Source organism: Macaca nemestrina, chromosome 8 (genome assembly GCF_043159975.1).
Source record: "Macaca nemestrina isolate mMacNem1 chromosome 8, mMacNem.hap1, whole genome shotgun sequence".
Taxonomy (NCBI): Eukaryota; Metazoa; Chordata; class Mammalia; order Primates; family Cercopithecidae; genus Macaca; species Macaca nemestrina.
This window is the reverse complement of record NC_092132.1, coordinates 54,083,982-54,100,941: the sequence shown is the minus strand read 5'-3', so window position 1 is coordinate 54,100,941 and position 16,960 is coordinate 54,083,982. Positions and strand designations below refer to the sequence as shown.

At 37.3% G+C, this 16,960-nt stretch overlaps 1 protein-coding gene across 3 annotated transcripts in view; it reads left to right on the top strand.

The window, feature by feature from the left end:
• The first annotated feature begins 705 nt into the window (after positions 1 to 705).
• The window catches only part of LOC105497269 (solute carrier family 26 member 7), a 143,737-nt gene continuing 127,482 nt past the window's right edge, over positions 706 to 16,960 (top strand). Inside the window, exons 1-2 of one of the 3 annotated variants that reach the window (XM_024797730.2) lie at positions 706 to 839; positions 959 to 1,263. In XM_024797730.2, the coding sequence (XP_024653498.2) occupies positions 1,071 to 1,263 (193 nt within the window). In that variant the 5' untranslated portion in view covers positions 706 to 839; positions 959 to 1,070. The remainder of the gene's footprint in view (positions 840 to 958; positions 1,264 to 16,960) is intronic. The other 2 variants (XM_011768276.3, XM_011768275.3) reach the window with 2 other exon arrangements.

Below are 16,960 nucleotides of genomic sequence, written 5' to 3'. Positions count from 1 at the left end.
TCTTTTGGAGGCTAAGCAAAATGATCATAAAATAAAAATCTTTGACAGTCTGTTCTACTATAAAATATAACACCCCTTCTTAAAAAGAGAACACCTACTCCCAAAAGTTATACAAAAAAAAGGCAGCACCATAAAAAAAGCTAAGGAACTTCAGTTTGAGCCATATGACATTCCTCAGTAATTTTCAGTTACAATAGAATGAATTACAGGACTTAGAGAAACCATCAGAGAAAACTGAATGAACAGTTTCAGAGACAGGGAAGATCCCCTGTCACAAATATGTGCTCATTGTGATACTTATTTTCTTAGCCCATGAGATGAAATTTCCCTTTGTTTATGAGAACTAGTTACTCCTTTCCCAGACTGGGCAGTAGCTATCTGAATGTTTCTGTATGAATGAAAACTCATCTGCCAGGGAATAAAAATGGCAAGGACCTTTAGCAATGCCCTGTTATGTTTCTGAATTTTGTAGAACTGGCAGTCATCTGATAATGTTGAAAATATATAGCTCTCAAAGAAATAGGGCTGGATTCTCCGAATATGTTTTGCACAACAGATCCCTCTGGCAGTTTTATGATTTTGCACAGCTTGTAGGGAGAGACTGGACTAGCTGGATGTTTCCTGGTTCCATTAGCATAGCCCAGCCCACTTCCAACACACGCCCAGAAGTACCTCATTAACCATTGGGATTGCAGCCAAAAACATAAGACTACAGTGAATATAAGGGGAATTACTGGCGAGAGAGCTGTAGACCAACTTAACACCGAACCCATTACTTTTCCAAGACCAGAAAAAAATATTACTTGTACCGGAACTACTTCTTCAGATAAGAATTCAAGGTTTTAATCTATAGTTTTAAAATTTAGAATAATTAGCTGTGTCATAAAAAGACAGCTGCATATATTGAAGTGCTTCTGTTAATCTCTCTCTCTCTTTTATTTACTTATTTTCTGGGCAGCTTTGACATTGTAAACCACAGACGAATTGGAGCTTGGCATTGAAAGGAGTGTTCTGCAATGATTTTTTTTCTTGTTTAGAGAAGTTTACTTCTACAAGAAGATATCTGAAAAATGACAGGAGCAAAGAAGAAAAAGAAAAGCATGCTTTGGGGCAAGATGCATACCCCCCAGTGTGAAGACATTATACAGTGGTGTAGAAGGCGACTGCCCATTTTGGATTGGGCACCACATTACAATCTGAAAGAAAACTTGCTTCCAGACACTGTGTCTGGAATAATGTTGGCAGTTCAACAGGTGACCCAAGGTAATGTATTGCATTTGAATTTCCTGTATTATGCAGAGTAGATGTCACTTTGCTTTCTTGGAATAATAGTATGACCTAGAAAAAACAATTTAGCTAAATAAATGGATATTAACTGTGGGGAAATAAGCATATTGGATATCTTTGGAGAAGTTTTCCTAATTGTCTTTTTTCCTCTGTGTTTTGATAGCTATTAAGCATCGAATAAACTTGAATGACATTACGTTTTTTCACTGTTAAAATTCATACTGTTTTAGAGTGAAAGATTCATAATTATGGGAGAATCAGTTTTTATAACATGATCTTGTTGATATAGTTTCCTACTTTCACTGAATCAAGCTATAAAATTCTCCTGGCTTGAACACAATCGTTTTGGAACCTAATTAGCAGCACACAATTACCTGTTGTAGCCTTGAGAGATGATATAAACAAGGAACAAAGCTTTCTGTACATAAAGGAGGCTCTCTGCCAAGATTGGTATTTGCAAAGAGAATCCTGTGTGTCCTTAGAGCTTATGTTTTACTGTGTATGCTGATTTACTTCTGTATCACATTACCTACTACATCTATTTCTCAGTAAGAAATTTAAACTGGTGAGAAGTCTGATTTTAACTTTCCCAAAAGCAGACTAAATGATATTCTGGATTTAGGTAGGTGTTTCTATTGGTGAAAGCTACCGACCTAGTGTGCATGTGTGTGTATTTGTTTGCCTTAAAGATATATCCATTGCAGTTCTTGGCTAATTCAAATAATTTTCTACCTGTAGCAAGGAAAGGAACTAATTTCTGAACCTTGAGAATTTAGAGCAGTTTCCTTGGCATAGACACTGCAGGTTTATATTTCCTTGCAGTTTCACTACCTCCTTGGCTTTAACTATTATTTATATTGTTAAATTATAAGCACTCTTTTAATTAAATTATTCTGTAGCTGGAACAAACTGGTTTATGTATTTGTGATTTTAGTATGATTAGGAACATCTGCACTAGTGACTTTAGGATACATAATACTGTCATACTTTATGGGATTCCATTTTACTGAATAGTCTTATATTTTTAATGACCATTTTGCCAATAGCAATGCATAGTAATATTTCAGAAAAATGCAAAGTAAATAACAGGTTTGGGCATTTTTGGACTTGCTTTTATTCAGTTTTAAATTCAAAATGAAACACTACCAATGTACTTTGAAAACTTATGTGATGAACTTTTTTTTTTTTAACCAGATAGTTTCAGCATGTTTTAAATTTATTTTGCTTTAATTTAGTGTAAAATGAAAGAGAATTATGTTTTTAATAATAATTTCAGTTTTTTACCTTTGGAAAATATCAAGTTAATAAGACAATTTGAGGATAAGATAAAGTTATCTATGGTATATCATTAGCGATATTATTTATGTAGAAGTTTCAGTAATTAATTATGTGGCTTTTATTTGGGTATAGATTTTGAGGGATTTTGTTTTATGAGTCATGTATTTCACTGGTTATGAAGGGACACATTGGCCAGCCCCAAGACTGATAAGAAGCACAGCACGTACCCAGCCCTAGTGTCTTGGGAAGTTATGAATCTGGCTGCTGGTTCTCTTGGAAGGCTACCAGTGAATGGATAAGACTACACTACAAAAACTTAAACGTTTTTGTTTGTGAAATTTAAGACTAATTATTTTTAAAATGTCTATTCTTTTAAAAACAATTTTCTCAAACTTTTTCATGACCATGTACTATGTATAGAGAGTTAAAAAGTGAAATGCCATAAGCTACCATTTGTTGTAAGAGGCAATGCCCTAAACCCTTGCATACATTATCTCCCTCTATCCTAACAGAATTCCAAGACACAGCAGTCTCCTCTCCATCTTCCACAGGAGAAAATGGAGGCTTAGAAGAGTTAGAAATTTTCCCTGGACCTCATTCCTGATAAGTAGTGGAGTCAGGACTTGATTCCAAAGCCAACACCCTTAACATTTTCACTTTATACTGTACATTGCCAAAATAACCAGACTTTTCATAACACTAATGTTATTAGTAATAGAAGACATTTCTTTAGAAAGGTGTGACTATCCTTCCCTTCAAATCACTTTTGTATTAAGGTTTCATCCCTGCAGTTTTTAGATTCAAAGGCAAAGTGACAGGAAAAATAACTAGAGTGGGATACAGAGTAAGGAAGACATTTAGATATCATTTCCTCTTGTTTGTCTGAATACAATATTGGCAGTTATTATCAGCTCAATTTTCTAAGGAAAATTAGAAGAAAGAGGAATAATTTTTGTTCTTGCATCATAACACAAACAATAGGATCAAGCACCTTTTTTTTTTAGCTTTATCGATTTTTGAAGCAGCTGTTCAGTTACTCAGCATAGTTGAATTATATAAAATTGTCCAATTTAATGTTTCTTTTGACCTACGAAGATGGAAGGTTTATGTTTCAATCTAGTAGTTGCTTTTAGTTCTCTCAAGAGTGCACTTAAATTAAGAAGGATAATGGAAATTCATTTGAGTGTTTTCTATATGTCAAATACCAAGAAGCTGTTTTAAATTTATTTTAATAAAGTAAATCTTTACTTTATTAAAGATTTCCTAATTGTTAAATATAGATGCTTTTCTATTATCAGTAGCATTTTCTGTGTTGACTACAGTCTTTCTGAAATCCTTTATTCTCTTGGTTTTTAGACAGCACTCTTGTTTTTCTCCTGCTACCTGTCTGTCCTTCTCTTCTTATGATTCTCTGCAGATGTTCTGCTTCCCACCAAACATTGGTGTCCTGGAGATTCAAACCCTGGCCTTCTCTAAAAGCATAAAAGATGCTAATCACCTATTAATGAAACTTTCTTCTCAACTTGAGATCTACATATTTATTTATTAATTTTTAAAAACCAGCCAGATTATCAGTAAAATGTGATGTATACACTGCAAGACTACCTTTTCCAGCTTTCTTTGAGGTTAGGTGTTGCCCTGTGATTATATTTTGGCCAAGGGAAAATAAGCAGAAGTATACTTCTTCCAGTCCTAGTCCATAAAAGTCATATATGATCCTCATGTCCCCTATATGCTGGCAGGTATTAGTGCCCAAGGCAAATTTGAAAGCTATGTATTGGAGGTAGCATTGACTCTATCAGCCTTGGTTCCTGAGTGGCCTTGGAGATCCACATATTTAAGTATGCCTAACCTAGAATGTTCTAAATGTACTTCAAATGCAGTGTCTTCTAAAACAAACTGAATGAAACCTCCATTTGAAGCAGAACGATAATAATAACAACAGTAGTTTTTAGGCACAGATACAAGCAGTATTGTAAGAACCCTTGACATATATACAAAACTGAAGCTGGGAGAGGACAAACAACTTGCCTGAAGTCACACAGCAAATGAATGGAAGAGGTAGGATTTGAACTCAAGTAATCTGGCTCCTGAGACTATGCCCTCATCTTTATGCTAAACTTCTTCTCTTAGACAGTCCTGCGCATCATTCTCAACTCTTTCCTCTTTTTGCCACCCTGCCCACTAGCATACGATCAGCTGCCAGCTTCTTTTGTTTCTATCCCCTATCATTTTAACCAAGTAGTCTTGTTTCATGGCCCTGCAGCCGCTGTAATTCTCTGTCTGAACTGTTGAAACCATCATCATCTTGTGGGTCTTCATTCCTTACTCTGTCTCCGCCTGTAGGCCATATTCCATACTGCAGCCAGAATAATCACAAAAATCTGAATGCGTCGATCCTGTTCAGAATTGTTTAATGAACCTCTATTTTCTCTAGAGTAAAAGTCCAATTCTTCAGCATGTCCTATTAGATCATTAATAATCTGGGCCTCTTGATACAAAGCTCTACTCAAAGAGATCTCTCCTCTAAGAATCCCTCCCAATCTCCTAGGAAGATGTTTTCTTCCCTCCTACCCCCTTTGTACTTTTTACATATCACTTTGATAGGCATTAACATATTGTATTATAATATCTTGCGACAACTCTTTCCACACTAGTCTGTAAGCTCTGGAAACAAGACAATTTCTTAATCTATATATTCTTACCAGCTTGTGTATTGCTTGGCACATAAATGTTTTTTGGAAGAATTAAAACATTCTAGAAGCCACCAATTGTTCCATTGTAGCATGCCATCACTCTAGAGAGGAAACTGAATTTAAACTAATTCTTATGTTTTATTATACAAATAAATGTAATAAAGATACTGATAGTAAAAAAAATACTTTAAAATACAAGTAATTGATTTTTTCCAACTTCTCTTACTTTCTTGAAGTTACAAATTTGCAGGCCTCCTGACAAATCTGGTAAAAGATACGTTTTCTTTGTGCCAAACAATGTTAATTTTTTCTTCAGCCAACAGTAACAAATATGGATAGTTTATATAAAAGTCCAGATGCCCAGCTTCTCTTGAAAAATCTGGGGAGACGTGGCCATACAGGGCCTACATCCCCATGCGGCAAAATCTGCAGGCCCTTAAGAGAGGCTACTCACTTTTGCCACAGCCCCCACTACTCATATGTTCACTGCCACCCTTCCTGCTGGTATGCCCATTACCTATCTAGCTCTGTGAATGGCTAAATTTGTTTCCCCTGCCAAGATACTTTCTAACATATGTTGTTGAAATGCCTCTAATTTGCCCTTGAATAAAACCTTTATAGGGAGATGATATAATTTTAGCTTCTTCACCTAGAACCACAGAACCTTCAGGTCTGTTAGCCTGGACTCATATATTTCAATATACTTCATTTCTTTATAATGATATGCATTATCTGTTACGATTTTTACAATGCATTCTGGGAAGGAGTCCAGCACCTTTACTAGACTGCCAAAGGGGTGGTTACCCCTCTCCAGAGTAAATAGATATAATATAGAGATGTATAAAATAACATGTAGATGTATTAATTTCAAAGAAAGAAAGATAAAAGAAACTTCAGGTCCTTCTTTTACTAAGTTCAAGTATTTCCTAAAAACCACTTGTATTCTTAAAAGTATTTTTAACATTTGGCAGTTCTCATTAGTAATATCAGGTAAGAGCCTTTATATTTAGTATCTGCCGTGATGTTCTTTAACTGATATCTTGAAGACCTTCACTGTCAAATATATTTTGTAGATAAGCAAACATTTGTAGAGAATGTCATTGACTTAGAACATGTCACCAACATGGGTGGCAAGCTAAGCAGTATAAGACTCTGGTCTCTAAAGCATTTAGTGCACATTGCAGCCTGAATGACCACTTGGGGGAAAGAGTTTCTCTGTTTCCAACATGAAAACTCAAGCACTGAGACAGGGTGGAGACCTGAAATGCATGACTTGCCATATAAGAACCTAATCCACTGGAGTGGAATATGAGAATGTTGGCCTTGCATTCCAAGGGATCACCTAGACTTTTTCTTCCCAAACCATGTAACTTTTAAGCTGCCATAGGGTTGCCTGGTATTCAAACCACAAGGTTTTGGGCTGCAGACAAAGATGGATGTTCCTTATAATTATGCAGAATGTGTGGCATTGCTGGCACCAAACCTTGTGTGTGGAAGCTGAGCTTCATTGCACTCCTGAGGGCAGCTTAGTGACATGCAGAACAATAAGTGGAAATTCCTGAGGCATACTGCATTGCACAGATTAAAGGCTTGTCTAGGAATGTTTCCCTGCATGGTCTCAGCTTTGGGGATACAGAATCCTAGCATTAGCCACGCATCTCTAACTTAGCTCCCTTAATCACTGTATCTTCCTGCTAGTAACTTTTCTCCAGGAGCAATGGCATCCAAATATTCCTAAATGAGTCTGAAGTATATTTTCCTTACCCCATGAAAATACAGAAGAGCTGTGACACATTTCTGTGTTTTCCTTCTCCATTTCCCCTCATCCCATGACCCAATCCCTCACTATAGCTCTAAGCTTCATTTGGTACTTTTGACTCCCTTTTTATTTTTCTTTAATGAAAAACAAGATGGTTTAGATGTTAAAGGACCCTGTACTTATTTATGCACTTAGCATAATGCTCCCTATAACATTTAGAGCTGTCCATATGGAAGAACCATGACCTTTAATTTTAGAATGTTGAAAACATGGCAAGATTTGCAACAAAATACATCGGCAGTGAGTGTTAGGATGAGATATGTGGTGTATCTTCTGTTTTTATCTGCTATGAACCATCCCTGCTCTTTTCAGTAACTGTATATCAGATTAGTTTGGGCAAACAACCCCTCTTCCATATTTAGTACAAGTGATTTAGGTGAGGTTCTATTCCTGGCACGGTGGATGGTGTCCAGGCTGATCAGGGGACTGAATGCCTCTACACCAGGATTCTCAAACTGGAGGCCTATTAGAACCACCTTGGGGATTAAAAGAATGCTAATATAAGGGTTCCATCTCTAGCAATGAAACCAGATTTTCTGGAAATTGTGCTCAGGCATTGAGGCATTCTTTCTTCTATTCTTCTTTAAAAATGTTGCGGTTTCTAATGTGAAATAGGTGAGAGCAGGATCTAGCCATAGTTACTGGACCAGGTGAAGGTTTGTGGGCCAAGATGTGATGATTAGCATAGTTCCATACACCTGGCCAGTGACTGATTCAAGAATAAGGTCTGACCTCTAGGCATAAGGATATGAGTTTACTATACAAGGGGTAAACTATTTATTATTAAAATGGTAATGGCAATCTAAATGACCTGAGTGGTCAGTCTGGGTCCCAGTACATGTATGAGACCTTTTAGGCGGCCAAAACTTCCTTTGTGCTGAAACTGATGACCGTAGAGATAATGTGCCTCTACAGTTTCCCAGGACCTCCAAAGCCTGAAAATGAAGCCAATCCAGCAAAATGCATAGCAGAGAGAAACCGAGTCCTGATGACAACTACTACAGCCCTGACTCTTCATTTGCATGTGCACTTTTTCCCTTTGCTTATATAGATTTAAGTTGGGTTTCTTCTAGTCACCTTAATGACACATTTGAGTGCTATTATAGTGTAAATGTGATATATACATTATTTCTAATATTATGAAACCCAGAAAGATAGGTATTATTCTACTTAAGAGCATCTCATGAAAATATGAGCTCTGAACATTAGGTGAATTGGCCCACTTCTAGGACTGCTAAGATGGATTAAAACCTAAAACTGCACTGCTCCATTCCTCATTTTTCACTGGTATCTGTTCCCCAGCTTGCTTCTAGCAAGACAGACATAGCCTGGGTGGGACAGGGGCTGACTCTGAGCCTCCCTTCACATCTACTCCTCAGACTGCCCCTTCCCATGATGACATGTCACCTGCCTTGATAAAATAAAATCCTGGATTTCCCACCAGAAGAGAGCTTTGCTGGTGAGAAGCAATACAATGAGCTATTGCTCTTTCACCTGAGGTTCTCTCACGGCCCTCTGCTCCACAGAGTAGCTTAGGAGGAAAGAGGGAGGGGAGACATGCTTTAATACTGGCCTAAGCATCCATGAATAATAGATTTTACCATGTAGCAGAGGTGACACACAGATGAAATGTTTGAATAAAACTTTACTAAAGGCTAGAGAGCAATGAAAAGGGAAAATAACGAGGCTTACTGCCGTCCGCTTGGTTTGATCCTTCTTGTCTCAGCTGTTTCCTCTATCAGAACAGATGGCATCTCTAATGCTTACTACCCCCTGTTCAGAGCACTACTGCGGACATTTAACCTCTCCCTTTCTGAGTCCAAGAGGAAGGCTTGCTTTGGGCTCTCCTAACCATTTTAACATTGGAGATACCTGCACACAGGCAAGACTTGACTCCTATTCATAGCCAGGAGCCTCAGACAGCAGACAGCATAGTTTCTTCTCGTTTAACATCATTTCTCTAAATAAAAAAATTTTTAAAAACCCACATTTTTCCCCTTCATTCTTTGAGCTTAACTGCCTTTTCCTTCTATACAGTTTGTTTTTCATGAGCTAATCCATTTGTTTTTTATTTTAGGTTTGGAGGTACGTGTGAAGGTTTGTTCCATAGATAAACACGTGTCATGGGGGTTTGTTGTACACATTATTACATCACCCAGTGTATTAGTCCATTCTCACGCTGAAATAACTGAGAGTGGGTAATTTATTTAAAGAAGAGGTTTGATTGAACAGTTCCACATGGCTGGGAGGCCTCAGGAAACTTACAGTCATAGCGGAAGGCACCTTTTCACAGGGTGGCAGGAGACAGAATGAGTGCAAGCGTGGGAAATGCCAGACACTTATAAAACCATAAGATCTCATGAGCCTCACTCATTATCATGAGAACAGCATGGGGGAAGCTGCCCCCATGATTCAATTACCTCCATCTGGTCCCCACTCCACATGCGGATTATGGGGATTACAATTAAGGTGAGATTTTGGGGGGTCACAGAGCCAAGCCATATAACCCAGGTATTAAGCTAATCCATTTTCATGGCTTTACTGCCACGGTTCTACTGGTTAATTGTAGGAATATATTTCCATCTTAACTCTTCCTTCCTAGCTCTAGATATAAATAGCCAGCTGCCTATTGGGCACAATCTCAGTGTCTCTCAGAGACAAATTTTATAACTGAACACATAATTTTTCCTACCAAAAGTAGTCCTTATCCTCCATTCTTTATTATAATGCAAATCACCCCCCATCTACCCAGTTGTTCATGCCAGAAACCTGGGAGTGATCCTTCTTCCCCTGTACCCTCAACAACTATATTAAATTAACCAAGTTCTGTAAATTCTTCCCTCTTAATGACTGTCTAATACACCTGATGCCCATTGTCCTCATGGCCACTTCCTTGATAATAGTAGATATAACCAACAATTGCTAAATGTTTAAAGTGTGCCATAAACTGTGCTAAGGATTCATTGTCTATTATATCAATTAATCTTCATAATGACCCTAAGAGTTTGATACTATTATCTGTATTTAACAGATGAAGAAAAGTAGATTAATTTGCTAAGGTAATCCAGTTAGCATAAGGCAGAAGGAGTGTTTAAATGCAGGTCTTTCTGACTCGTAAGCCTGTGCTTCTACCTTAAGAGCCACCAAAATTTACCCTGCTCGGTAGGATGTCTCTCACATACAGTTTTGTCCTTCTGTTATCTATCTTGAACTGGAACAAAACTAAATTTTTAGTTAGATAGTGGAAACCTTGTTTTTAAAATTCCTTCAGCAACACTGCAAATACCTTTTTACCTGCTCTTTCACTCTGTGTTGTTCCCTTGCTTCACATGATCTCCTTGGTCTCTGTTTTCTTACTATCTTTATTCTCATCCCTTTCTATTTCTAGCTCCTTCCTGAAACTCCAAATACTACCCCGGGACTGAAACCACAGGCGTGCATTGATTAGCTTCTATAGTATTGGGAATCAATGTTTAAACACCAGAAGACTTAATTTTAAAATTGAAGGCTTTCCCTCCCTTCATTTAAATATAGTCATCTAACCACACAGGTTTCATATTCCCAAATGGCAACAATAGGCTGAAGTTGACTTTTGCCTGTACCCTTTATATGGACGTGGACTTTCTAATTTGCCATACCCTTCCACACTCCCGTTGTTTTGTACATCAGCACTGCTTAACACCTGCTGTTTTATTCTGCTCAGCTCTAGAACAGACATTCTCAAACTCAGCTCAAGCACAACTTGAGAAGGATTAGACTTCTGAAAATGCTTTTCAAGGCCTTTCAATTTCTGCATCTCACCTTTCCAGTCACACCTTGTTTAATTTCCCTTCAGCATCACATGTTCTATCTATATTGGACTGCACTTAGTATTCTAAAGGATCATGCTTCTTTGCCTCAGGACATTTGCAGATGCTGTTTCCTCTAAAATGAATAATATTCCCCTGCCTTGTCCCTTTCACCTGATTATAACCTACCATATTTCAGGAATGGGTTTAGTTCAGTAATTCTCAACCATGGCTGCATATTAGAGTCTCTTGTGGCACTGAACAAAAATACTCATGTCCAATCTCCACCCTAGATTAATTAAATCAGAATCTCTGGATAATTTAGGGCTAATAATTTTATGTTCTGTGCCTCAGCTTACTCAACTAATGAAAAAAATAAAAATAAAAATGAGCAGCCAGGATTGAGAACTACAGGCTTTCAGAATGCACTGTTGATACCTCTATTTTGTTTTTCCATGGTACTTATATCCTTAACTAACTTTATAGCATTTGTTTTTGATTCATATTTGATTTAGCACTGTATTAGTCCATTTTGACACTGCTGTAAAGAAATACCCGAGACTGGGTAATTTATAAAGGAAAGAGGTTTAATTGACTCACAGTTCCATATGGCTGGGGAGGCCTTAGGAAACTTACAGTCATGGCAGAAGGAAAAACAAGCACCTTCTCCATAAGGCAGCAGGAGAGAGAAGAGAGCAGGGGAAACTGCTATTTATAAAACCACATGGGACAAACCACCACTGTGATCCAATCTCCTCCCACCATATCCCTCCCTTGACACATGGGGATTATGGAGATTACAATTAGAGATGAGATTTAGGTAGGGACACAGAGCCAAACCATATGAATTGCCTAAGCCATACGTTCCTTGAGGGCAGAGATTATTTACAGTCTAGGAAGACCAATCACCTTGGCTTTAGCACTGAAAGTCCTGAGTTCCAGGAAATATTTTCAGCTCCTATCCCCAGTATTTGGCACACAGTAAGTACTAAAATATTTGTTGACAGTGAACAATCATAATTGAGATAGATGGATGGGGTTTTCCTATGCCCATGCTCCTTCTGGTGGCTCCTCTCTTCATGGGAACTTTGTCTCTTTCTGTTTCTATTACTTAAGCTCTTAGGTCTGTTGGACTTGCGGTTTCTTGATCATAGTGATTCTTTATGTTCATGATTGTGAGACCTCACCTGTGTAGCAAGTCACAGGAGGAAAGTATGATGTGATTGGCCTCAACCTCTCTAATGATTAGAAATACTGACCTTGGAGTAATAATGGTTGTTTGTGGACTGAAATAATGTGTGTTTACAGAAATTTGTCTTCACATAATTATGGTTGTTGAATATATGTAAATTTACCCCGGGAGACTCACTTGTAATAACATTTAACCCTAATCCCACTGATATCGTAAACTAGACAGCTGGTTATACTGTGGTTTGCTAATAACTATTTGAAGACCACCACAAACCAGTTACCACAGAGAAATAACTTTCATCATTGCCCACATGATTTGGGTTGGATTTTTTATGTGTAATTCTTGGAAATACTTACCATCACCTAATTATTTTGTTTTTAAGAATACTAATCCATCTTGCTAGGATTCTTTATTCATTTCTATTCAAAAAATATTTGAAAGAATACAGCCTTTTGCTATGTTCTTGGAAAGCAATAGAGGAGTATAAGACAACAATCCAGCCCACAAGGGGCTTATTATTTTTTCCGTCTTCAGAAATGCATACAAAAGTATATGAGAATATGATCTTGTTATTTTAACCTTGAAGATACCATTCTGGTGTGGGTATTTAAGGGTGGGAACATTTTCTTAATGAAAGTTTGTAGAGTATTGGTTTCAGCCACTTTTTGCCTTGAATAGATTGTATAACCCAGGAAGTCGCCAAAGAATTCTGTGTTTTTATTTAGGAACATGAAGACTAGTACAATCTCATCTACGTAACATAACATGAAATGACTATTTGGTGGTAAAAATTGGATCAACAAACTGGCAGTCTTAAAAAGCTATCAAGGTTTGATTCGCTACAGATATATATTATATGATGTGGAATTTTAAGAAATCGGGTTCTGCTAATCACTCCTTCCCTAGAAAGGATCTCAAGGGAACTGTACACAGAGTTCACATCTAGGGAAGGGCAACCATTGTCCCACTTAATCAGCTGAGTTAGTGTGCAAAGCATAGCTCTAGCAAAGCTGGAGTGGAACAAAGCAGTTTCGACCTGATATCCAGGAGGAGTTTCTTTCTTTCTTTTAAAGCTAAGGTTTGGATGCACTTGTGGGGAAAAGAAAGAGAAACTTAGAGCTTACCTTGAGGAAGGCCCTGGTCCTTTTATTATGCCAGTAGCATGGATTAGGAAATAGCAGAAGAGAGTAAAACATACCATTGACATGAACTCCTCCTACCAGGAAATGTATCCTCTTCAGAGTGTTCAACTTTGACCCCTCCACTTAGCAGCATTCCTCTTGGAGGAGGTAGTAGACACAAGAGGTCTGAGAATTTCTGCTCTACAGCTTGAGCTGAGGTTGTGGTACTGTGTCTGGAGATAGCTGGATAGAATCAAGACATTGCCAAAGGTAGGATTTAGGTCCCGTTCGGGGAAGTTAGCTAAGACATATAAACTCAGCCTGGTGAGTGTAAAGTTTAGCACTTGAATGTCAACCAGTAGGACTGGTTGACACAAAAAGTAAAACTGGGGAATCAAGTATCTGACGCTTAGGCAAAATGAAGAAACTAGTCAGGATTAGAACCCAGGGCCAAAGTTCTGGGTAGAAAGGAGTCTGAATTACAGTCTAGGAAGCCAACAGCAATGATAGATCTGTGTTTTCTAATTTTCTACCCAGTGTCTGAGCAGTCTCCAGATTTTGGTGGGTAAACCTGAGCCCATGGAAGACAGTGAGAAGATGCACCTGGCTAACAAGAGAAGTAAGGGAAGAAGGCATCAGCCAGCAGCTGTCATGGAAGGTCATGTGTTGGTTTCCCCTGTCCTCGCATTAGAATATCAGGTTGGCCTCTTGGCCTCTTGTGGACTATTGTAGACCCACAAGAATAGGAGTTATTTGACTTTTTTTTCTCCAGAATATGGAGGGTCAAGTGATTAGCACAATCTCAGCTCTTTATGCTCTTTAGTTTTGAAGAGGGAGTTTTATTGATATTGACTTTAAGAATTACCTCATTATTAAAATTTTATAGACTATAAAATGTTTGATACTTTGATAATGCACTCATAAATCTTGAAGGTTATTGAATAAAGTGCTTAATATAAATAAACAATTATTAATATAAAACCAATATTTTAACATTTAATAAGCAAACCATTATTTAGGATAATTCTGAATAATTGTTAATAATGTAACCATGTGCCACTATGCATAAATCTTACCTTGTGCGCTGTGAATCTCTTTAACTTACAAACATTGTCTGTACTCAAACCGATTCTATGTCAAGTTTTTTCAATTGCAACACAGTAATCAATAGTAATTTTAGGACTACAATTTTACGGAAAGGAAATTGGCTCTGAAAAGTAATTCTCTGGTCCCAATTAGATTCATAATATATGCTTCTCAGCTAAAAGTTATTTCAGTTCTGCAAGTCTCTGAAGTAAAAACTGAACTATAAAGGGACAACCATCAGGCAGATATGGATGATATTGGAAGGCAGATATTGGAAATCTGTTATAATGGTTTCTTTTTTGTACTCATCATTTTTGCTGCTTTGACTATTTATGACCATGCTGCCTTGACTTTATAGCCTTGGTTCTTTATATTAATCATAGATACAAGCACTTGCAACATTGTATCATTTAATTAAACAAACTGAATAGGAGATTTCAGTTTATCTCTTATTTTAAAAGAGAATCCTTCTTGACTGAAAGCAACTGTAAGTGCAAATTTCTCCCTTTACTATGGCATTTAAATCTTGAAGATGCCATCTTAAGAGGATGATAATTATATCCAAACCTATACAAATGCTGACATTTATTTAACTCTTTCTTTGTGCCTGCCCTGTGTTGGGCCATAAGCTCCCTTTCTTCTGGGCTTTGCCTGGAATATTCTCTTAGTTCCCTTCTTTTCTTCCTATCACCTTTGCAGGGTTCCTCCTCCAAGACTTAAACAACACTACTGTAATCCTTCTGAAATGGGTTAAGTCTCTTATGTGATCCTGTAACTTCCAATACTTCTTTCTTTCTAAAAACTTCACATGTAAATATTTATTTACTCTGGGTATTTCCTGTTAAACTCTGAGATCTGTAGGTGCAGGGATAGTATCATGTCTACTTCATTTATCACTTAATTTCTTGTGACTAGTTAAGTGATTAGCACAAAGGAGTTGTTCAGTAAATATTAGTTGAATAAAAAAATCATATTGATAGGAATTATCTTTCCTTTTTTTTTTTTTAACAGTAGAAAACTGAAGTTCAGAGAGGTTAAATAACTTGTATAAGGTCTCAGCCAAAAAGAGATGAAATTGAGATCCAAATCCATGTTGCTCTGCTTTCCTAAATGTTACTACCCCTAGGGCTGGTCCAGAGGACAGCTAGTTAGTGCCAAATGCATTGGGCTTTGTGCTGCAAAACCAAGTAAAATAACATATGGGAATCCACTTATCATAGGAAAAGTTCCTGCCTGCTGAGACTCATGCATCTACAGCTTTCCCTGGAATTGAAACACATGTCTCCAACAAGCTCAAGCAAACTAATTCTAACATTGTCCCCCAGAAGCACCAGGAGAAAAATCAGAATCATTTAACTGAAGCACTCCTAAATGTCACATACAAGGAGGGAAGCTATGGTGTCAGCACAGATGTATCCCTGGACAGGCAATGGCCCTACCAGCCTGACACTTTAAAACAAAATAGGAACTTCATGGGAACCTGCAGAATAGAAGCTAGGGAAAAAGAATAAACCTGGAAAACCAAAATGCTGCTCAACCCACTCCTTATACCTGAGCCTCCTGGAAGATCACCACACTAGATTTGCCTCCAATCTCTCTCCAGTGCTCCCCATGATGTTGTTTCTATTGTTGATATCTCTCTATTATAGGCTACTTATTCTCCCACACTAGCCCACTATTGGATTCAGACACTTCCAAATTGCTTCTTTAAGAGTATTTGCTTTCATGGTTTCCCAAACCTCATTAAGTACTGTATATCTGTTCAGGAGGTTACTTTCCAAATTTTTTTTTGTTTATAATTGACACGTAATTGTACATGTTTATGCAGTACAGTGTGATGTTTTAATATATACAAACATTGTATAATGATCAAATCAAGGTAGTTATCACATCTATCACTTCAGATCTTTATCATTTCTTTGTGGTAATAAATTTCAGAATCTTCTTTTCTAGCTATCTTGAAATATACAATACATTTTATTAGCTGCATGCTACTATGTAATTGAGCATCAAAATTTATTCTCCTATCTAACTGTAACTTTGTGCCCATTGACTAATTTCTCCCCACTTCCTCTCCCCCATCCCCTCCATGGCCTCTGGTAGCCACTATTTTACTCTCTACTTCTATGAGATAAACCTTTTTAGATTCCACATGCAAGTGAGATTATGTGGTATTTTGTCTTTCTGTGTCTAGCTTATTTTACTTAACGTAATGTCCTCCAGGTTCATCCGTGTTTGTACAAATGACAGAATTTTATTCTATTTTTATAGCTGAATAATTCTCCATGGTTTATACTGCAGTTTCTTTATTCATTTGTCTGTTGATAAATACTTAGGTTGATTTCATCTCTTGGCTATTGTGGATGGTCCTACAATAAACATGGGAATGCAGATCTCTCTTCAACGTACTGCTTTCAATTCCTTTGGATATATACCCAGTAGTGGAATTGGTGGATCATATGGTAGTTCTATTTTTAATTTTCTGAGGAAGCTCCAAACAATTTTCCATAATGGCTATGCTGATTTACATTCCCTCCAACAGTTTATAAGAATTCCCCTCTTTCTGCATCCCCACTAGCATTTGTTATTGATTTATTTTTTGTCTTTTTGATCATAGCCATTCTAATTCGGGTGAGGTGCATCATTGTGGTTTTGATTTGCATTTCCTTGAATATCATTGATGTTGAGCATTT